Raw genomic sequence first — 23,257 nt, forward strand, 5'->3', positions numbered from 1 at the left:
AAGAGCTCTTGGTGATAATTTTCTGGGCAATTTCTGAAATATTTTCCAGAGTTCGTGTCGGAAAACAGCTTAAGTTAGAATTTGGGGACAAAAAGTCTGAATCTTTTCTCACCACGTTATATAATATCAGACAGTAAGTACAGGAATTCAAAAGATTACTCTAATAATTTAAACATTTCACATTTTGAGTTATTATCTCACAGTTCTGACTTTTATAATTGTTACATCAAGAGTTTAAAAATCGGCTCTAACTAAATACCCACTGCTCCATTCAGGTGCCACCGTCTAATTAGACCCTTGTGTCTCATAATTTTCTGTTCATTTTGAGAATCTGTTGGAAACAGTTGGTCCCGCTGCTGCACGTTTTTTTCTTCTCAGCGTGTCCTGAAATCACCTCATTTGCAATCACCCTCACACCTCACTCAAATGTCAAGTATCCATCTCTGCTGGCTCAGAGAGACACTGTGGTGATGAAGATAGAGCTCTCAGTGGCTGAAACTGGATTTAAGTGGAAACGTTGAGATTTAGAGAAGAAAAAAAAAAAGAATTCACCAATCACCACATTTCATGCAATCAGCTGAAGTTGCTATGAGGAGTATTTCATAGAGGAACATGTGAAAGATTTGTATGATCACTGTGTGTAAAACCACCACCCTTTCATAAACACAAGAAGGAAATTGAAAGGTATAAAAAAATAATAAGAAATGTCCAATATGTGTACATGTGGTAATTTATAATAATCTATATAACACTTCTTTCTGATGATCTACATCATCGCAGACATTTTCATTTCATTTCATTTAGCTGACGCTTTTTGGTAGTTGAAGGTTAAGAACAGAGGATGTCGCACCTTGTTAAGCCCTATGAGACCAATTGTGATTTGTGAATACAGGCTATGTAAGTAAAATTTGATTTGATTGATTGATGAGGATCACAAACCAAAAAAAGGTTGGAATTCACAAGTCTAACCAAAACTTTAACCTTGACCATAGCCGCCGCCTTCTTCTTCTTCTTTGTTCCATTTATTATTGCATTGCCGCCATTCCACTGCATCTGCCTCTTCTTCCTCTTCTTCTTCTTCCTCTTCTGCCTCTTCTTCCTCTTCTTCTTCTTCCTCTTCTTCTGCCTCTTCTTCTTCCTCTTCTTCCCTGACCATGACCGATGCACACCTGACCTCAGTTATGCCTCCTTCAGACAGAGAAAACATCCAGTGGAGGAGAGAGAACATTTGACCCCTGTGCTTCCAGACAGAGGAAGTTCACATCAGTCACGTGATGCTGCTGAACTGTCTTGTGTTGCAGAAAGGTCCATGAGACATTTCTTTGAGGGTGGGGGGGGTCACATAGGCAGAGAGCGACACCCAGTGGTCAACTGTGGATCCTCACATGCCGTTCCAGAATCCACCGACAGGGGGCGGTGTCATTAAATCCCTCTCACAGACTCCATCGCCTTGACTCGTTTCTTCTTCTTCTCCTCCGGGATCTGCGCGTTTCTCTCTCTTCCGGTTGTCGTCTGTTCGTGTGGCAGGTATCTTCATGTCCTACTTCACTGAGTCTTAACATCTTCGTTCATCCTCGTGTGTTTTCCATGTCCGCACAGAAGCAGCTGCCGGTTTTGATAAAGCACTTCACAGGCTACGTGTTAACATCTGTATGGTTTACATGCGCCGCTCGATTAAAGAGGAAATAGCACTTAGTAGTAATGCTAACGCTTAGCAGAGCATTAGCTTCACGTTAGCTAGCAAACAGACTGTGGGTTTACTTATGGAGAAATAGTGTTTTTAGTTTGAAATACACTTTGATATCGTCAGTGTACAGCTGCTGGTTTATTTCGAGTAATATCTGTCAAACGTAGATGTGTGTATTGTTTTAAGAGAAGGAATATGAATCAATCCAAACAAGCGACAAGTAAATACCAGTGATGCTAACTGAGATGCTCTGTTTGTCTTCCTGTCTTCAGAAAAAAACTGTTGTCGAAATGGCCAAGTCAAAGAACCACACAACTCACAACCAGTGTAAGTAGAGCCACAGTGAAGCTCAAGCACATGGACGTTTATTTCTCATGTATCACTGAAAGAATCAAGATTTATCACATGTACAAGTTTTATTTTGTAATAAAGTCTTCACCCTGCAGTCGCCCTACATGCCACAACATGAGACAGTAGAAATGACTTAACGTTTTTGCAAAGTGAAATGAAGATAATACAAAGTTACATGCATGTTCATGTTCGTGGCAGCTCACCAGTAATACAAGTTCTGATCAGTGCAGTGTATTCAGGTATCTTTCTGAATGTTTTAGTGAACATGTCATGAGCTCTGAAAAATCCAAGCATCCCCAGAGTAATGGTCAAAGATCATAGTCAATGCTCTAACAGGAAGTCAGTTTCAGCCTTTATTTGCATGCACGTCACTATATCCAATCAAAGTATCTTATTTGGTGTGTAATGGTAAAAGAATGGGTTTATGGATACTTTACGAATCCCAAAGGAAATTTAGGGTTATATATATGTATATATATATGTGTATATTTAGGGATATACTTTGAGACTCTAATTTCTCCTTTGCTCTTCACAGCTCGCAAAGCCCACAGGAATGGCATCAAGAAGCCCACATCCCAGCGCTATGAGTCACTGAAGGGGGTATGTACTGTCAAAGATCTGTTTTTAACATGGAAAGAAGCCTTAAACATTTGTTTGCAGGTCTGTAGTCTTGCTGCTCACAGATCATAGGTGAGGAAGGTGAATAAAAAGAGTTGTGGCAGTAGTGGCTGTCTAACGTTGATGTTAAGACAGTGGTATGATTAGACTTGGTTCTTGTGTATTAGCAGTTTATCCCAGTATCAGTTAAACGTGCAGAGTAACATTGAACAGATGATGGCAGACATGAGGCAGCTGTGTCTGCCTTGTTTTCCAGCCAAGTACTTTAGGTAGACACTTGAAGTAAGATCTTGATTTGAACTTTAGTCATTCAAATTTGGAAGTTCACATAATGCTGTCATGAAGTCATAATTATAATACTTTTATTGTGATATAACTGGTATCGGAAGTCTTGTCTTCACCCACTTGTAATTATTCAAGGTCCTCCATGCTGGGGTTTTGTTGGAGCGTTGGGATGGATGCACATTGATAGAACAGGCTTGGTTGTGTGCACAAGCTTTAGAAGCTTAAAGTCTTTCAATTTCAGTCGAACAATTCTTCAAATAAAGGACTGTAAGCACCGCTGTATTGAATTCAACCTACTCATCGTGTCGTAATAAGTAAATGGACATTGCCTTAAAATTTTCAGACTCAGTTTTCAGAGTTTATGATTCATCATTTGGAAATTAATCCTTTTTTTTTTGATGAAGAGACCAAACCTAATCGCTTCATGTTTTCCGCTACATTCATTGTTTTAGCAATGTCCTGCCGCTGCATGATTATATCCACCCCTGCTTCAGGGTCAGGACAGACGCACAGTAAAGGTCAGGTTGTCTTTTACCATGTCAGTATCCTGTCTGAGTGTCCTCCCTCCACTCTTACAGTGACCTGCACTCACTTTTACAATAATCTAATCAGAAGTAAAGTTTTTAACTTTGCTGCAGAAGAATCGACGTCCTGTTTATCCTAGAACATAAATATTGATTCAGCAGGCTCTTATAAAGATCATCTCTAAGTGTGAGGGATTAGAGAAGAGCAGAGGAGCTCTGGTCAGACGGGGCCACGCTGATACAGTAAAGAATAAAGATGAAGCACAAGTCTGAACTGACTGAATGTCAAATCAGTGTGGAGAGCTCGAACCACTGTCATATAGTCAACAGACTATTTTGTAAATTACAACTCACTTGTAACAACAGTAGCAGTCTAAAATACTTTTTTAAAGCACAAATCATGAGGCTTGTGAAAATGCATTGTTTAGTCTCAAAGTGATAAAGAATGAATCAACTATAGAAATAAAATTCTTTGATGCATTGATAATCGTTTTACCATCAAGTTGTTGACATTGAAAATGAATCATGAAGTGCCCACAGATTCCTTCCCCCTGTTTTCTTAAGGCTAGAGAATGTCATGGTACTTCGGCAGTCTGAATTTTAAAATTCCGAATGTATCATTGGATCTGGTCCTGTTGTCAGTTGCTGTTTATGTTGAACCAGCAGATTTAGAAGGTGCAACTAGTCGTCAGAGCTTGGTGAAATGCAGATTTTCTTGTCAGTATCAAAGGATGAAGCTAAGTTTTGCTCAACACCCACTGTACTTTTACGCCACAGGACACTTTCTTTATCATGCAAACAATAGTTCACCCTGCCCTTCTCTCACAAGTACCCAGATAATAATTCTACTTTTATGGTCAGAGTTGTCAGTGTTGACGCCACTTTTTAGCTTTAGACAAACTTCTTTGAGGGTATATTGTGGTTTGGTGAATCCTACTGGCATACATTGCATCAGCTATTTTACACACATGATGAAATCACTAGATTTCACAGTTTTTTAATAAGCAATACTCTGTTTTTCCTCTTATGATTTTTGATTAGTTTTCATTGTCATTTCAGCCACTTCCGATTTGTATAAGTCAAGTAAACAAGTTCTGTTACAATCACATACTTTTTGAATGAAACCAGAACCGTATACATCTAATCTAAATACTACTGTAAATAAGTTTGATTTGCATTTTCATCTCCATCTCCTTGACCCTACATGTCTTTCTTTATTTCATTGGAAGTTTATGTCAGAATAAAAAAAAAGCCTTGTGACTGCACAGCTTTCAGATGTGTGACCCTCATGCTCACCAGGCCTGCTCACTCATTTCAATTTTTTTTATTTGTTGCAGGTGGACCCTAAGTTCCTGAAGAACATGCGCTTTGCCAAGAAACACAACAAGAAGGGCATGAAGGCGGCAAGGAAAGCAGCAGCAGCAGCCCAGCAGAAATAAGCCGCTATGTTTCCACCATCACAATAAAGCTATGCTTTGTTAACAAACCAACATCTAATGTTGTTTCTGTTGTGTCTCCTGCTTCTCTGAACACATTGAACAACATGATAATGTAGAGTTGTTGAGTGACCTACTTACACTGCAGCCGAAAAAAATGAAAACAGTGAAGTTGAACGCTGTTTTAAAATCTGCAAATTTTGCAATTTATGCCATACCAATCTACTGATAAAATATAGGCACTCCACCATTGAACTCCCAGTCTGTCTACATTGTTACTCTATGGGTTTCAATTCCTGCTTTTATTATCTTGGCTCTTTGGTCCTCGAGCAGGCCTTCTCTTCAGCTTTGTTAGCCACCTGAAGGGAAGGCAAAATGCCTTGAAAACAAAGTGGCTAAATTAATGTTTGTAATGTATTGGGAAGAGATTATTTCATTGGTAAACAATATGATTCACAAACTTTTATATTCAGTGAAATAGAAATTAAAATTATGAGCAAAAATACTGCCAGGTTCCTCATTTGAGGAGATTGTATTGAAGCTTTGTTTCCCGTATTCCTCTGGAGTTTCCATTTAATTAATCTTGCTGGGACATAATTAACATACCTAAAAAAATACTGTCAGTGAGATTTAATAAGTTTATATTTAATAAGTTAAAATTAAACAGCCATAACCCTAGACAGCTACAATGCAGCCACAATACTAACAAAGTAATGCAATCCATAAAAAAACCTCTTTATATTCATAATGTTAACTTTTAGATGACATTGATAAAGTGTATTTAATTATATCGTTTTTATTTAAAGCTAGTATAGTCGAATGGTCTACCTTATATTTAGAGGTATTGGCATTTTCCTTACATTTTCACACATAAGTGGTGCAGAATATTCAGAAGACTTTTTATATAATGCAATATCTTAATCACAATTGAACTCAAGGCTAAAATAATTAGATATAAATCTCCATAACAATAATTAAAAAATATATATATTTTATGCTATGGGCTGAGACAGGTGCACTACATAAGGATTCATTGAGTACTAACAGTATAATTACTATGCAGATGACATGACATTTATAAAGGAGTCATTTTCTAACAACTACTCTATTTTCTATGTCACATAATTTTGTATAGCATTTTAGTTTTTTATAGTAAGCTCTTTCTACTTTGCTTAATCTTAATTTAACTATCACACTGCTGAGCTAATCGATTTCTTCTTGCCCTACATCTTTCGTGGCACTGTTGTCCCTGTGATAACTTGCATATGACTAATAAAAAACTAAAAACTGAAATGTGACAGTCCCACCCCCTGCAGGACACCTTCACAGCACTGGGCATCTCCTTCAGCAACAGAATGATTCAGTCCAAGTGTCTGAAGGTGATCATTCTTTCCTGCAGCAGTAACACTGTAAAACCAGCTCTGCTCCTATCAAACATTACGTGCACCACCTTTATGGACTGCATCCACTACAACCAGTTGAGGCAGATGACTGTCCACACTGACTCTGGTTCTGCTAGAGGTTTCACATTGCCTTGGATTTTTTGTGTGAAGCACTTTGTAACCTTATTTAGATAAGTGCAAATAAAGTTATCATTATTTTAACATTTAACTTTTATATATTAACTGTGCTAGAATTACCTGTCTGTGGAATATCAACGGTTCATGTGCAATCCATTCAATGTACCTATTCTCACACTGTACATATATTTCCTGTCTTTACACTGTATTAGTTTAATGACATTCATATTTTTCTAAATCTCTCTATTTTAAAAGAAAACATTCCATACACTTAAGTTATTGCATGTAACTCATTACTTGCTGATGCCTATTTTGACTCTTCCTGCTGTAATTCTGCAAATTTCCCCATCATGAGAATAATAAATGAATAAAGGATCATCTTATCTTGATGTTGTTTTTTGCACAAGATAAATAGATTATTTTCAAATTGCCATAGTATGAGAAGTTGTGTGTAGAACATGCACACTTGGTTTAAATGTTACAAGAGAACAGGTGGCGGTTCGGTTTATTTTATTTTGACGGAGGACATCAGTGAGCGTATAGTCGTCACTTCCGCCCCGGCTCTGACTCCAGCTTGCATCATTTCCCGTGTCTCGGCGGTGGCAGACAACATGTGAGTGTTTCCATTCACTGTGAATTCTCTCGTTACTGCATGGATGTTTTTAAATAACAGCCTCACTTCACACTCCTCTGGTTTCTTATGTATCGTATATGTGTACAGGTGACGCCTTTAACTAACTTTTGCTCGTTTAGCAACAAGCTAACTCTAACTGAACCGCTGACCGGCTAGCTTAGCCTGCTAGCTAACAACAAGGAGGCGTCATCCCTGTGATCGAACCCGAAAAAAGTCACTTTCCTGGAGTTAAATAACCAGTTTGGGCAAAGTTTTAACATTTGGAAATTCGACGTGGAGATAATAAATCTGACAGGACTGACTTTAGTGCACAAAATGCTAATGGTGACTGTGTTTTACTGTCAAACTACTAAGCACTGACAAGTTGTGACAGTCTGGTTTGAATGAGATAAAAAAAAAAGAATCAGTGGAAGCCCTTATCAACAAAGACCAATACTTTCTATTCATGTCATCTGATTTTAGGTTTAATGTAACTAACGTGACTTAAACCTTATGTTCGTTTAAAACAATGTAAATATCTCATGCAATGCAAGTGAATTCCTGTTTCTCTGTCACATTGGCATAAAATAACACAAGGATTTGCTGAAATCTGCCAGTGGTGATGAGCTTAGGGGTGAACATTTCATATCATGATTGTAGTGACAAATATCACAGTTAGCAGTATTATTAAAGGATTGTTAAAATGTTCTGGAAGTACAGTTAAAGCAATTCAAGTAGTTTCACAGTGTATTATATTTAGATAATACATTTTTGATCAATATAAATAACAATATAGCCAACACCATATCAAATGAACAATATTAACATTAAGGAAAGAAGGCTTTTGTTTCTTAAGAAGCTTCCTTTTTTACAGTGAAAACATCCTGTAATGGATGTTTGAATTAAACCTATTTGATGGTTTTTAAATATAATTAAATGCATTTCAATACAAACCCCGGCCTTATTGTATTAAGTAGTCATAACATTTTAAGACTTTTCAAGACTTCAAGATTCCCTGTTTGTTGCATTGTGGGACAGTGAATGTGTGGTCAAAGTGCGATTTAATCATTTGTTTAAATCAGGCTTTTGTCCCAGTGTCAACATTAACGATGGCTCTATTCAGTTCAAGTGTCCCAGTATGACAGTGCAGCGGCGAGTCAGCATGTAAAGACCACGATCCTGAAGCTGAAGCACCTAAATGGAATTCAGCCATCATTCATTTTATAATATTATTATAATTTATAATGAACCTACTGTGACATAGCAACATATCTGATGCAAAATTGTCTATTGGGCTAATAATGAGTATTTTATTGGCTATTAACATTGTAGAAGATTCATCAAGTGTTCCTCCTTCACAAGCCTGTTAAGTTATGTCTGTTCTCCTTTTCAGACGGACACCATGGTGGAGCCAGTCCCTGTGTCCATCAGCTTTCCTGCAGAGGAGGAGAAGATCCTGAAGTTTTGGCAAGACAAAGACTGCTTCCAGGAATGCCTCAAGCAGTCCAAGAACAGGCCCAAGTAAATCCAACTGTTTTGATTTGTAATTATGAGCTTACTAAGCAGAAAATATTCCCATTGGAAGCTCTTAAAGCACTTTACTGTGAATACTTTGTGGTTTAGAATGGCAACATACTCATCTCATTGAATCTTGTTTACAGTGAATGCCATTTCAGCTGTTTCACTTCCATGTTGAGAAGTTGCATTTCCTGGTTAACCAGTTTTTCTTAGACTCCATTGCATCATTTCTGAATTCAATCATAGTGAATGTCAGTGTATAAAAAAGCAAAGCAAGAAATGCATGGCCTATTATAACCAGTTAAATTGATTAATAAGCATAGTTATGTTTTTAAAGTCACTATCAGAATCACAATCAGATTTATACATTGATCACCTTTTCAAAATGATTTTCATTTATAGCAAACAAAAGACTAAATTTCCTGATGACATACTGTGTAGCAAACAGAGCAGAAGTGAATTACCAAAGAGAAACTTTGGTCCCATATCGGCCATCACTAATACTAATAGACTTGTTATGGAATAGAACCAATACCTGCCTATCCCCCAAACAGATACACCTTCTATGACGGCCCTCCCTTTGCCACGGGTCTCCCCCACTATGGTCATATCCTAGCTGGCACCATCAAGGACATTGTTACTCGCTTTGCCCACCAGAGCGGCTTCCATGTGGACCGGCGCTTTGGCTGGGATTGCCATGGCCTGCCTGTGGTAAGAGTTTGTCTTTCCTAAATATCGGTTCATTTTGAAGAGAGTTGTGTAAAGATATGCAGATCTATTTATGTCCAATGTCCTGTGTGTTTTTGTAGGAGTATGAGATTGATAAGACTTTGGGGATCAAAGGGCCTGAAGATGTGGCCAAGATGGGCATCGCCGAGTACAACAAGCAATGCAGGAACATTGTCATGAGATACTCCAACGAGTGGGAGGTGAGCACACACACCGCACTTGTGAAACCAGTTTGGTTGTTACGTGCCAGTTAAATTACACGTCTTAAACTTAAAACAGGGCACTGAACTCGTTCTTAAACAGAATGCGGCTAAGTGTATCTCATCTCTGCAACATAAAGTCCCCTCGAAAACGAATCAAATAAAAAGCTAAACTCTCACTTATTCTACTGAAACCCAAATGTCTTCAGGTTACAAGAACAACAAATGAAGTGGCCTTGTGCTTCCAATAGTGTGAGGAGACCTTTGGTGTTTTATATATAAGTTAAGTTATATATAAATAAGTTAATATCTCATAAGGTCTGACCTACAAATAATAGTGTATAATGAGTTGTCCTACAGAATTGTGACATATGACCATTATACTGTTTTGATTTTATTATCCCAGACTTCAGTGAGGAGGATGGGCAGGTGGATTGACTTCAAAAATGACTACAAGACTCTCTACCCGTGGTTCATGGAGACTGTCTGGTAAGCATGTCAGAGAATGTGCCATTTTATATTTTTTGAATATGCATTATTTGTATTATATTTTATTACGTGTAATTTAATTTAGAGGCTATTTGATTTAAGTTATTATTAAAGTTGAGAATCCATCCAAAACTTTGGTTGCTGGTTGCTGCTCTGAAGAGGAGTCAATGCCGTCCCACTATTAAAGCAGCATTTAAATTGACACATCGTTGTTCTCTCTCAAATGTGTCCAGTGAATAAACCTCAGTTTTGGTAGTCAGATTCTCTTGGCACCACAGTTGAGTTCCTTCTTTACATTACTTCATGATTTTTTCAATCATTATCAAGGAAAAGTGTTTGTGGAGGGACTTTTACCTTTCGACAGTAGCTTTTGTTAGTTCTTCAGTACAATAAGCAGTCCAAAGGAATTTTGTTTTGCAGTCAGCAAACACTGTCAGTGCCTTCTTTTAATTGTTTCATTTCACTCATTCAGGTGGGTGTTTAAGCAGTTGTATGACAAGGGTCTGGTGTACCGAGGTGTCAAAGTCATGCCATTCTCCACTGCCTGCAACACCCCTCTCTCCAACTTCGAGTCCCACCAGAACTACAAGGTTGGCAGAAATGATATCCTCTCACAGCTGCAACATAGCAGCTTGTTTAATGTAGCACAGCAGAATCCACTGTCATTTTCCTCCAGAGAAGGTGACGAGATCAGAGAGAGTCGATAACCTGCCTGTAAAATATTGGAATTTACCAAATTTCTGTTCCTTCTTTTTTATCTGCAGGATGTTCAGGATCCATCTGTGATCGTCAACTTCCCGCTGGTTGAGTCTCCAGACGTTTCTATGATCGCCTGGACTACCACACCCTGGACACTGCCGAGCAACCTGGCTCTCTGTGTCAACCCAGAGTTCATATATGTTAAAGTCAAAGGTGAGAGACAGAACTTTACACAAGTGTTATGTCTTGTTCTCTTCATACAACAAACTTACTATATGCAGCATATTACATATAGTATCTTAATAATAATATATTTAATATATATATATATCTATATATAATATGATGTAGTAACTGGCTCCAACCCTGCTGCAACCCTTTAAGGATGAGAGGTATAGAATATGGATGGATGAATAATGTAATATTGGCTATTGCTTTCTCAGTTATTATATGAGACATCAGCTTACTCCTATACTAACTTGAGCTGACATACACTGATGCGTGTCTATCAAACTGAATTTCCGACTAATGCTACTGTTAATTATATTTAGAATTAAATGTTGGAAAAAGGCTTTTGCTGTCTCTTATTTGTTGTTTTCTGAGGTTTTCCTGGATCTTTTTCCCCTTCATCCACAATTATGTGTGAATTTCAATAGTTGATGCATTTCCTTTGTACATTGTAGTTCCCATCTGCTCTATCGTCAAGTCATCGGGAAAAAGAATAGAACTTGCTCACCCCTGCTGATAAACATGTTTGTGGTGAGGTTTACTTGAATTACCAGGATTGGTTGTTTTGTAGAACGATGTTGTTCAAATGCTTTAGCCTGAGGACAAAGTTTCCTGACTCGAAATCTTGTTTCCCTGCGGGCTCAGCGTTGTGGACCTCAGTATCAGCTGATTGGTGTTTTTATTCAGAAAGAACAAACAAGAACAAATTAGCAGAGGAGGAGTGCTGCCTTGGCAAATTGTGCCCAGAGGAAAGGATTTCTCTCCCATATGTTGGTGGACTTTCAAGCTTTTGGCTTTGTGGGCTGATGAAATAAGACTTGGGTTTGTTTTTTGCGTTGTTTTTAATCTGTAACCATGCAGACTCTCAACATACCTCATGACTAATCTGATGCTAAGATATAAATAACGTAAGCACAAGTTAATCAAAAACCTTATCTGTCCTCCAAATCGATTTAGACTCACTCACCTGAAATGACCTGGCAGATTTTAACAGAAGACCATAAAATAACCTGTGTATCAACCATGCTGATAGTCTCTATATGTAAGTTGCACTAAGAAGTGCTTTTTCAATTTGAAGAGACAAGTACATTGTCTATAATCTTTATTACCAAGATTGTCCGTACAACAACCAAATACAATTTTAAAGCAAATGTAAAATATTAAGCTGCAGCAAATGTAAATTATATATTTAAGAGAATTTATACATTTAAGGGTCAAGAACTAATTCTAACTCCCACCTGCATGAAGGTTGTAAAATTCAATTTGTGATAAAACTGTTTGAGATTTTTGTTGACTTCATTAATAGAAAATTGATGGAAACCAACTTTTTTTATAATCTATTAATCAGCAAGAGGGCCAATCATTTTCTCAAATCAATGATACATTATTTTACCCACACAAATAGTTATTCAAAATGAACCAGCTAATGAAATCGGTTCCATTACATTTATTACTGAAACCTATTTTTCTTACTGTGACACTTGTTATAACCTGATCTGATAATATGGTGCTCGTCATGTGCATTTGTGTGTATTTCAGAACTGGGAAATGTGGAAGAAGCTCAAATCAGGTCACTAAAAAAGTGTTGTCCATGTTTAAATATAAAAGAAACACTCTAGAGAGGTGGCTACTGTTTTTCCTGTCGCCCTCCTGTTGTAGCTTTTGGTTCCCTATGAGAAAAACTGGTGGGTTGACCTAGATTCATAAAAGTTCGTCCTATCCTCTCTGATCCTGAAGGGGGCACTGTTGAAGCATAGTCGTTAATTCTAAGAGCACCCTCCGCTCTGTGCTGCATGGGAGACCGCCTTAGAATACCAATGAATTTTTTTCTGTATCATCTCAGTCTCTTTTTATCTCCCGTCCCCTCTCACTCCATCTTCATCCTAATTTTTCGCTCATTTTCTTATCGCTCTCTTTGCCTCCACATTCACCTGTTTTTGTCCTTCGCTGCTCTTATTTTCCCTCTCTCTCTTTCTCTCTATCTGTGTCTTTTGTGTCTTTTCCTCGCTCGCTGCCTTTGTCGCTGTTTGAGTTTGGGGCTGTCAGCAGCGGCGGCTCTGAGCTGTGCAGTCATTTGTTACACCATGGAGGGGAAGAAACATCTTTCATTGAAGCTGCCTCCCTCGCTCTCTTTTTGTGTCTCACTGGCTCAGGCCATTTGTTTTTTTTCTTGCCCTCTTCACAACTGTCGTTCCTGCTCTTCTCAACCTCTCCTCTGTTTGTCCTAAAATCCCCATTCCTTAATTTTTCCCGGAAGGCTTAGTTTGACAGTTATTATCCTATATGAGGTGGCATCTTTTTAACAGCACTGCATTTATTTAGCCCAGCTTCAGTCGAGCGCTTGTAGCTGCATGATAGGCTGCTACTACCTGACCTTGACTGACTGTCTTATTATGAAGCAACACATTCAGGTCTGATGAGCTGCTGTTTATCATACATGAAATTCAGCTCAATAAACATAATTCACTCTGCAGGGGTTATTTGGGTAACCTACTTTAAAAAATGACCAGGGTGCAAAAATCAATTCACATCATATCGATCATCAGTATCTTTGCTCCCACTCCACTATGCACAGTGTGAGGTTTGGAAATTGCACCAAAAAGAAAAAGGGAGAAAAATAGAAACAGCTCCTGAGAGTTTTGTGTTAATCTCTTGACCTTCTTCTATATTTATCTGCCAGTTATATCTGTTATATATATATATAGATATATATATATAAAAGGTCTATTTTGGTATTGAAATGTTCCCTTTGTGCCATTTAGTAAAAATGTTTTATGTACTTTCACCATTACTATGCCCTGATTCCCTTTGGCCTCAAATCTGTGAATGTACTGTAAGATCAATAATTCAGCATATTTTAAAGAGGGCAAATGAAAGCTTATTTTAACTGGTGTGGTACAGTATTTGATATAAGGAGACTTGGATTGATAATAAGTCCAGATAGATGCTAAATGATATTTTTATGTAAGCTGACACTGATGACATTTCAATTTTAGTTCTGTTGGATCTTTGCTCAGCGTTTGATACAGTCGATCATCAGATCCTTACTGACAGACACTGTCTGGGTCTATGATGGTTCAGATATTGTATATCTAACAGAAAATATTCAGTGCTGATCAGTTTTTTTTTTTGCATGTTTCCAGAGCTTGACTTAAAATGAATGGAGATATTTCTTGTCTTTGCACATACATGTAGGAATACTTGACATTTAAGAAGAAATCATCCAACCCAATTAGAATTTTTTAAGACTTCTCAAGACCCAATTTGTATTCCATCACATTTTGTAAGTTCATATGAAGGCTTTGCAAAATACATGAATATCTTTGTTACTGTTCATCCCACAGATAACACCACAGACAAGACCTACATCATGATGGAGGCCAGGCTCGGAGCTCTGTTTAAGTCAGAGAGCGAGTACACGCTGCTGGACAAGTGAGTAAATAGGACACTATAGATACCTTTCATCAAATCTTTTGAGCAACCTTATTTGGGATTGACAAAATACTACAGTTACTGTTAACTGAACCTAAATCGACTCTGTAAATATGCAATAACGGCAAAGCTTATTAATTTCCAGTTGTACGACAGGATCTGCCAAACATGTTTTGTATCTGTGTTGGTTGGTGTCAGTTCGCAAGTTTGTCAGTGTGTGGAAGGTGGGAAAATGTATGAATATTGAAACAAACATTTTCAATGTGTTTTGTGTGTTTTTCAGATTTCCTGGCAAGACTCTTAAAGGGAAAAAATACAAGCCTCTCTTCCAGTACTTTGCCAAGGTTTGTCGTGTCTGTGTTTTATGTTTGTCGCATAAACCTGTCCACATTTGTCAAATGAAGCCAAACCGTGTCCTACTTTATTAATCTGTCTGTTCACACATCGACATCTCTGTTCACATTTCCCAAACCTTAATCTGCTGCTGTTCCTTATTGGCGTCTTCACCACTTGCCCACTTTCATCCGATTCTCTTCATCGTCACTTCAGTGTGGGGAGAAGGGAGCGTTCCAGGTGGTGACCGATAACTACGTCAAGGAGGAGGAGGGTACAGGAGTGGTACACCAGGCACCTTACTTTGGAGCTGTGAGTGTTCTTGTTTTTAAACTGTTTTTTTCCTTTTGTTGCAAATACAGAAAACGTTGTGTTACATAATGTTATGTATTGTCTATAACTACTGTACTGCAATTACCTTTTGACAAATTAATTAATCATAAAAATGTCCATCACAGTTCTCAAGGTAAACCAAAGAAAACTAAAGATATTCAATTTACAATCATAGGAAACTGAAAAAAAAAAAAAGGAAATTCTCCCATCACCAGAGCATGAACCAGAGTATTTCTTGCATTTTTTGTAACTCACAAGATTTATCACAACAATAACTGTATTGTTCCAAAAAGGGCACAAAGCAGTGAATTAGCACATCCTAACATGTCTTTTCCAAGTATTTCTGTTATTGTTGTTGATGATAAAATTCTAGTTGCTAATGAATAATTGATGTACTTTGACAGTTTCTCAGGATTTTGGGCATAAGCCTTGTAATCAGGATTTCTAATCAAGACCAAGACCCAAAAACCCAAAATATGATTTGTTCAGGATCGTAACATTGAACAGTCATTAAATATTGTGTTGATTCAAAACTGAAGGTGAAAGTTGAGACATGTTCATATATATATATATTTTTCATCTTTTTATATTTGGAGAATCTTGTGTCTCATATTTTACAATTTAAACCTCTGGTTGCTGTGATTCTTTGTGTACTCAATTTTTTTTAGTTTACTCTAGATTACGCTGATTAATGTGTATTTTATGAAATATTTTATATTGATCTGTACCACTTTGGTGTTTATTGTCGAGTCTGTTATTTAGTGATCGCACAAATGCATTTGCATGTGCTCTAAAGAGAGTGAGAAGAAATGCACCGAACTGAAATTCATTGAACTACACATTGTTATGAATAGATGTCTAATGACCCTGTGAACGATCCATCTTAGATCTCTGACAGGGTGTTTGAATACGAAATACATTTACAGCTGGACAGTACTTAGATCTTTCATGCAGAGCTGTCACATACCAGTGGTAGTTGTTTCAACACTGCAAAAAGAGTCCAGCTCAACAAGGAATTCAGTGTGTTTACATATCTTTTAACTAGTTGGAGCAAATTATGTTTTATATTTGCTTATCCTCCATTTAATGTCATCATTTGGAGAATCTTATGTAAATAAATGGAAATACTTTGAAATGTACCGGTAGTATCAAATTCAAAATTAGATGATACATTCTGTAGAATGCAATTCATCCACAGTACATAGATTGTTGCAGTTGAGTTTGTATTGAATTATCCTTTAACGTTCATCAAACTCTATCTAAATGATGTGTTATTGTCTCTGTAGGATGATTACAGGGTGTGCACTGAATACAACATCATCCAGAGGGACCAGGCTCCTATCTGCCCTGTGGATGCCTCGGGCTGCTTCACGTCAGAGGTCACTGACTTTGCGGGACAGTATGTCAAAGTGAGTGACACACAAGACATGCATGTAGATTAGGGAGGAAGACATTTCAGGCATTCTACTCCTAGAAACCACTGGTACGATATGCAGGATGAATTCCTAAGCAGTATTGGAAGCTGGTGTAATTCACCATTTAATTTTCCGCATTCTAGGTACTCGCTCTCCGATTCCTCCCCATTTCCTCTGTTTATATCTGGCAAGTGCATCTTTTTAAAATGAGTCTGTCACTCTGCACAGAAATGTGCCCTTTCTTTCTGCTTTTTAGAATTAGGTTTTTGAGTAACTGAAATGAGAATGTGAAATATTTATTATGATTTTCCAAATGTAATCTAATATAATTCCTTAGCTGCTCGACTTGGTGATCCTGAGGGAGTTCAGGGAAACCACTTCAGATCAGCTTCACAACACTGTGCAGGAAAACTTGCTTCCAAAGCATATTGTCACTGTTTACTGGTGCACTGGGTGCTTGTCACACCCAAATTCATGACCCTTCTAAGTGGATAGTGAGTGAAATATAGCAGCCATACATGATCTGATCACTATTTCACATCCTGGTACAAAGGCCAGGGAGTGGACTCAACCCGCCTGCCCACTAACAGTACAGCGTCAGCTAATAAAGAGTGTGCTGCCACAGTTCATCTAAAGTCTGTCATAATCCACTTTTGAAATATGTTAAAACCAAGCGTGAATTTCAAGGCTGTCTGAGACATTCCTATTTGCCGCATAAAACCCAGAGTTGATCTGAGGGATCGTCAGTTGCAACGTGGGCTACGCAAAGAGAAGCGGAGAGAGCAGTTAACTGGAAACAAAACAATATTTACACAAAATGAGAGCCGCATCGTACACCCAGAAGAGCCTGCAAGTTAGCGGCTCTGGCAGCAGAGTAAGGGTTCAGAGCCCTTCGCCATCCCGGTGCCGTGGATCCTCGTACGACAGTCGTGGACGCTCAGGATATCGTGGCACTGCCATCGAGTTGGGTACAGAGATACACCAGCAGCATGCCAATGAGAAAGAGGAGATGCAGGAACTCAACGTCAAGTTTGCAGGATACATCGAAAAGGTCCAGGCACTTGAGCAGAGAAATGCTGCTCTCCACGCTGAGCTGGCGTCCCTGCAGAACCGCTACAAAGGAGGCCCCACAGGCATCGGGGAAGAATATGAGCTCAAGTTTAAAGAGGTGCGAGAGCTGATTGAGTCCCTGACTAATGAGAAGGGAGCCGCTGATATTGAGAGAGGCTACATTGAAGAAGAGGTTGAAGTATGGAGACTAAAGCTGGAGGAGGAGCTGGCACTTAAAGAAGAGGCCGAAATGATTCTTAGGGAGTTTCGCCAGGACGTTGACAACGCAACACTGCAGAAGGCTGAGCTGGAGAGGCGCATCGAACAACTGGTGGCTGAGATAGAGTTTCTCAAGAAGCTGCACGATGAAGAGGTGGCTGACCTCATGAAGCAAATAGAGGACGCAAAGATCACTGCTGAACTCGATGGCGATCGTCCTGACCTGGCAGCCTACCTGCGCAACATGCGTGCAGAGATCGAGTCCGTCGCTGCCCGCAATGTCCAGGAAGCTGAGAAATGGTACAAGAGCAAGTTTGACACCCTCAAGGAGCACGCTGGCAAACATGAAGACCAGATGAAGACCATGAAAGACGAGATCTCAGTTTTCCACAACCAAGTGACAGACCTGCAGAACCAGATCGATGGGCTGAGGGCTCGCAACGCTGCTCTGGAGCAACAGCTTGAGGATATGGAGATGGCCCACATCGATAAAGTGGGAGGCCTAGAGGTTATCATCGCTCAATTGGAGGCCCAGCTCTGCGAAACCAAGCTAGAGATGACCAAGTATCTCCAAGATTATCAAGAACTGCTGCACATTAAGCTCAAGCTGGATGCAGAGATCGCCACATACAGGAAGCTGCTGGAAGGCGAGGAGCAGAGGCTCGGGATTGCCAAAGATGTCTGAATGTCCAGGGTAAGAGGAGCAGGAGGTCTGAAGCAGCGGCAGAGCATCGTGGAGTGAAGAGATTCTCTCTCAGTTTAGTCAAAGACTCTAAATTCTTTCCTTTCTTAGCCATTCTGTCCCTGTCTCACTGTCCTCATGAGGATGGCTGGGTATTATTTAAAACCTTTCACTACCACTGCTGACATCTAAGTTTCAGAATGGCTACTAAAATGGTGCTTATCTTAAAATTTTATCCAAATTTCAACAAATAAAGCCAACACTAGACATTAAACATGTCATATTTTCCTAATTGTCTAAAATTGGCAGAAATAACCCCCAATAAAAACTGAGGGAAATATCAGATATAATTTGCAATGTGTTCCCAAGATTTTGATCAGGATTGATCGGAAAAAAGAGGCAAAATAACAAAAACGATAAGATAATTAATCTCAGCAGAAACTTGATGCCACCTTACTGTACTTGACATTTCTGGATATTCTGGTGTCAAAGGCACATTTCTCTCAATACCAGAAATGTTTTGAGGTTTAATACCCAGGCCTCCTTAACCCAATCATTTACTTTCCCACACCCTGACCCCATTGTTTTTAAGCATCTACGCGTTCGCCTGCATTCCAGTCCTTGGTACTGCAATTTTTTTCCTCCATTCACTGCCTCTCACTCAAATGTTTCGGGCCTCTCTTCTTCATTCTACTTATTTTCTTTACTCCTGCTCCTATTCCTGCCCACGCACACCCCTGTTTTGTCACCACCCTTTGCTGAAGTTTTTCAATTTATTGCCATCAGTGCTTCTTGTGATCAACGTTTTGATCTCACCACCCTCACAATGAAATACTCCTGTTCTGCCTGGATGTGTCACAATCTCAGCCCAAACACAGCAGGACAAATAGCCCCAGATAATTTCAAATGTTTTAAAGACACAACTATTGATCATTTACACTAATGTTGACCAACTGGTTCCTAATAAAGATTGAAGTGAGTGCATACAAATAATGAAGTGTTTTTCTTTTTTCCTGTGTGACTTTCTTTATCTTATTACTTGTCTCTTCCTGTGATTACTTATATTTTCCACCTGTTCTCTATATTATCTCTCTAACAATTTTACTGTCATCTGAAACTGCAAAAACATAAAACCAGTTTTTTTAGTAGTTTGCTTTTTGCTTTATCATGTAAGTAAAATAATTAAAGTGAATTTGCCACTAAGATATAGAATAGTCACATAAATCCAGCCTTAGTTTTCTATATGATAATTATATTTATATAATCATGCAAGCTGGATTTGGTAATGTAGCTGGGGTAGTAGAAATGACTAAATATGAGTAAATTGGATGTTTTGGAATCAGTAACTCTGCTGATTAATTATTCCTGATGACAAACAGATTCAAAATCTTTCCTAAATACATGTGAGTAATTTGGTGACGTATCAAGTAACCCTAAATTGGCCAGATGGTGAAAGAGGGTTATGCTGTCAGTGGGATGCAGGTGAAGTTCAAATGAGTGTATTTTCATGTTTTAATGAGCTTGGCTCAGGACACAACAACATTTGTTCAGCCTGAAAAAGTTTAACACTTCTCTACATAGAGGTCATAACCAACAGTTTGCCCAGCACCAGGCAGGAAAGTCATATTTATGAGCTTCTTTGAATGGCATTGTGGGCTTGGTTGGAGGGAGATGAAAGAGTGTGTGATAAGTCTGGACTGATTGCATTTTAGATTGTATGCCATAAACAGCATAGAGATATTTATCATAGCTGTAGAAACAGAGCGTGACCTTGAAATTTCTTCAAGAGAGCATAGCCATTGTTTGTTCAGAGGCTTTCAGAGGTATAGAAGGATAAATGTTGAGTGTTAACCATGTAATTTTCATTTTTCTCCTTAAAGAGAGGACAAAAAACAAGAAATGAATATGCAGATATGCAAAAGACATGCTTTGATTTAGTTTCAGATCAGATATAACAGCCAATTAAAACACAGCTGCAAATACATAACTTTTATTATTTCAGTTTTTTTGTTTAGATTGTCTTAATGTTTTTTTGTATTCAATTCACCTTTCATAATTTGTTTTCAGTTTGGCATTAAAAATACATAAATAAGAACATTTAAATGTTTCTAAAGACCAATTGAGCAGCTGCTGAAAATCTTGATTTTGCTGACGGCCGGCGATTTAAAATTACACCGTGCTTCAGTGATGTACAGGTGAACCTGTGGGTGACACAACATTTGGGTGTGGTTACTGGTGCAACGTGGCACATTTTAGGACCTCGCAATGGACAGTAAAACACAAAGTCATGAAGTCACTCTTAGAACCTGCATTTTGCAAAGAGTATTTACATCTTCTGGGTTTTTTTTTTTTTTTACTAGGACGCTGACAAGAACATCATCAAGTGGCTGAAGGAGGAGGGCCGTCTCGTCAATGCCAGCAATTTCAAGCATAGTTACCCCTTCTGCTGGAGGTGAGACAAACAGAGAATTTCATAAAGATTTAAGCAAATATTTTCATCTTAATTACCTCGTGGTCTTCCTCATGACTTATTAGCTCTTACTTTTACCAATGTATTTTCAGCACCAAATGATGTATACAGCAGTGTTAATTGATCAAGTTGCTGAGAATCCAGTTGTAACCAACCGACATTTGCCCATACATACACCATCTGGTTTAGCTTTTTTCACATTCAACTCTTCTGACCACCCCACTGGGATTCAGTTTTCCCCACCTGGTCTAGCAAAGGTCAGCTTACTATCATTGACATTTACATAAATGTTAGTGTATTTGTCTTGTTTACAGATTTGGCAGCCAATTTCAACCTCTCCAGGTCCCACTTTAGCTTATGGTAACTACCAGGGACCAGCAGACCAGAACTGACACAAATGTACTATTCAGTCGACTAATTCACTCTCCTTCTTTGAGCTGCAGCAGGCTGACCTGAGACGGATTAATTAACCTCAGTAAGAATGCAGAGATATGCTCCCTTAGCCACTAGCAGACCTATAGTGTAATCAGAAATTATTCAGACACCTTTACTTGTCACATGTTGTTATGCTGAAGTCTTGTGCTAAAGTATTGGTCCACAAAATTATGTATGTAAAATCATCTTTTACATACTTACTTTACATACATACTTCTTTTACATACTTTCCACCCCCTTTTAACTCGGGAGAGGAGCTTTCACAAAAACTGAAATCTCTCATGTAAGCACCAAAACCACTGGTAGAGCCTTGTGTGTTGTTGAAGTACCCTGATTTTCAAAGTAAAACAAGAACAGTTTGAATGAAGCAGATTGGAAAAAAAGGTTTTCAAGGACCACAGCTCATGGTTGAGATGGAAAAACTTTGAGCAGTCAACCAAGTGAATATAATTGCAAAAAAAAAAAATCACTTTATCACAATTATTTTCACTTAGTATGTGAACGTGCACTGTATTTCAATCCCTCTTGGACCATTTTCCCTCTGAATCCACTTTCTTATGATGCATATTATCCCAAAAAAGAATAGCTTGAGTTATTAGTTCAAATTTCAATCACAAATGCAAAATATTGCAATATTGTTTTTTACCAGTTAAAGTCTTTGTGTTGCATCCTTATATGTTATTAAATGTGTTTTTGTACTTCCAGGTCTGACACCCCCCTGATCTACAAAGCCGTCCCCAGCTGGTTTGTCCGGGTGGAGCACATGGTGGACAAACTCCTCGACAACAATGGAAAATGCTACTGGTGAGCTGTTCTCTGAAAGCTGTGGTAACCAGCAGTACTGACAGTAGTCAAGTGGGAGCCATGAGCTACTTGCTAAACAAGTGGTGTAAAATATCAGTGAAGACAGACAGAAGTCACAGTCCCAAAACAATTACAGTCTCGACTCTGTGCTACTACATCAAGTTGTTTGTCTCAGTCATGGTCCTCTGTCTGCAGGGCATCCACTCCTGGGTATAATCATTTTAAATGACAAGATTAGATTTAAAATAAGACTTGTTGAAGTGACTTCTCTTCATTTCTCATCAAGCCTGGCATTATTATAATGCACATGGGACTGGTATTATATAGAAAACTTTAGCATAATTCTAATTGTAATGGCAGAGTGGAGGGAAAGTAAGTGTCAGCATGATGGCTTTTGCTAAGTGGTATTACCCCTGGTGTTCCCAGTGCTCTTTTTCTCAGCCACAGTAGCTGCCTCTGGTAATGGGACTGTCAACCTGAGATGAATGACTAGCCGCTAGGAAGGTGAAGACGCACAGACACACATGTACATGGAAAGCGACACAAACACACACACTACTTTAAAGGCTAAATTCCTGATATAAGGGGTAGTTGTGTTATATACACTCAGTTGCATCTAGCTCAAACTAATGCAGTCCAATACAGCAGTCCGGCACCAGAAGCTACCTCAAGATTTTATTATTCTTCAAGAAAAACTATGGTTAGAATGTAATTTGTGAAAAGCTGAACAGCACCATTAAAATAAATGGACCATCCAGTTGAATTTCAGCTTTAGCAAAGGGCACCTAATACACTGGGAATTGAGTCTATTATTTAGGACAACCACGTCCATATGTATGTTTGTGCCTTAGGGGACAATTAAGAAGTTGGATGGCATGTGAGAAGTCTCTTAGTATGGACACCCCAGTTTAAGGTCTGGGATGCAGAAACATTCCAGTTTCCACTCTCAGATTTATTTCCTGTTGCCCATGAACCGTTAATGGCAGCCAGGACATCTGGAGTCACTTCCTGTATTTGTTCCTAAGTGAAACAAATAACATTTACAGAAGGTCATCCGTTTCCTCACAAACTGCTTTCATAGAAGATAATTAGAAAGACAAATCTTTTTATTATATGTGTCTAAAGAATCTCTGTCAATTCATTGTAATGTTCTGTAACATGTAGCTGCTATATACACATTTCCCTCT

General features: G+C 38.5%; 3 protein-coding genes across 4 annotated transcripts in view; all 3 read left to right on the forward strand.

Moving 5' to 3' along the window:
• Nucleotides 1-1,426: 1,426 nt before the first annotated feature.
• Nucleotides 1,427-4,955, forward strand: rpl29 (ribosomal protein L29). Of its 2 annotated transcripts, none has more exons than XM_020096690.2 (4): nt 1,427-1,527; nt 1,960-2,014; nt 2,574-2,638; nt 4,803-4,955. In XM_020096690.2, exons 2-4 carry the CDS (start codon nt 1,978-1,980, stop codon nt 4,902-4,904), a joined length of 204 nt encoding a protein of 67 aa, XP_019952249.1. In that variant the 5' UTR covers nt 1,427-1,527; nt 1,960-1,977; the 3' UTR covers nt 4,905-4,955. The 2 variants fall into 2 exon arrangements, with proteins under 2 accessions (XP_019952249.1, XP_019952250.2); XM_020096691.2 differs by having other exon boundaries at nt 1,519-1,650.
• Nucleotides 4,956-6,903: 1,948 nt separating this feature from the next.
• The window catches only part of iars1 (isoleucyl-tRNA synthetase 1), a 44,509-nt gene continuing 28,155 nt past the window's right edge, over nt 6,904-23,257 (forward strand). The window contains exons 1-13 of the mRNA XM_069535157.1: nt 6,904-7,034; nt 8,428-8,555; nt 9,107-9,263; nt 9,362-9,481; nt 9,888-9,970; nt 10,443-10,560; nt 10,735-10,882; nt 14,242-14,329; nt 14,613-14,673; nt 14,879-14,974; nt 16,282-16,404; nt 20,722-20,813; nt 21,972-22,070. Of these exons, the coding sequence (XP_069391258.1) occupies nt 8,437-8,555; nt 9,107-9,263; nt 9,362-9,481; nt 9,888-9,970; nt 10,443-10,560; nt 10,735-10,882; nt 14,242-14,329; nt 14,613-14,673; nt 14,879-14,974; nt 16,282-16,404; nt 20,722-20,813; nt 21,972-22,070 (1,304 nt within the window). The 5' untranslated portion in view covers nt 6,904-7,034; nt 8,428-8,436. The remainder of the gene's footprint in view (nt 7,035-8,427; nt 8,556-9,106; nt 9,264-9,361; nt 9,482-9,887; nt 9,971-10,442; nt 10,561-10,734; nt 10,883-14,241; nt 14,330-14,612; nt 14,674-14,878; nt 14,975-16,281; nt 16,405-20,721; nt 20,814-21,971; nt 22,071-23,257) is intronic.
• On the forward strand, nt 16,455-19,354 carry LOC109635498 (vimentin-like). The gene has a single exon (XM_020096689.2). The coding sequence runs from the start codon at nt 17,228-17,230 to the stop codon at nt 18,362-18,364; it is 1,137 nt and encodes a 378-aa protein (XP_019952248.1). The 5' UTR covers nt 16,455-17,227; the 3' UTR covers nt 18,365-19,354.

This window comes from Paralichthys olivaceus, chromosome 2, assembly GCF_024713975.1.
Source record: "Paralichthys olivaceus isolate ysfri-2021 chromosome 2, ASM2471397v2, whole genome shotgun sequence".
Classification (NCBI taxonomy): domain Eukaryota; kingdom Metazoa; phylum Chordata; class Actinopteri; order Pleuronectiformes; family Paralichthyidae; genus Paralichthys; species Paralichthys olivaceus.

Bases quoted from the DNA above. Each gene is read 5' to 3' on its own strand.
- rpl29 (XM_020096691.2), top strand. From the start codon at position 1,588: ATGTCCGCACAGAAGCAGCTGCCGGTTTTGATAAAGCACTTCACAGGC. The intron at 2,015-2,573 runs GTAAGTAGAGCC...TGCTCTTCACAG, and splicing joins CCACACAACTCACAACCAGT to CTCGCAAAGCCCACAGGAAT. The intron at 2,639-4,802 runs GTATGTACTGTC...TATTTGTTGCAG, and splicing joins GCTATGAGTCACTGAAGGGG to GTGGACCCTAAGTTCCTGAA.
- LOC109635498 (XM_020096689.2), top strand. From the start codon at position 17,228: ATGAGAGCCGCATCGTACACCCAGAAGAGCCTGCAAGTTAGCGGCTCT.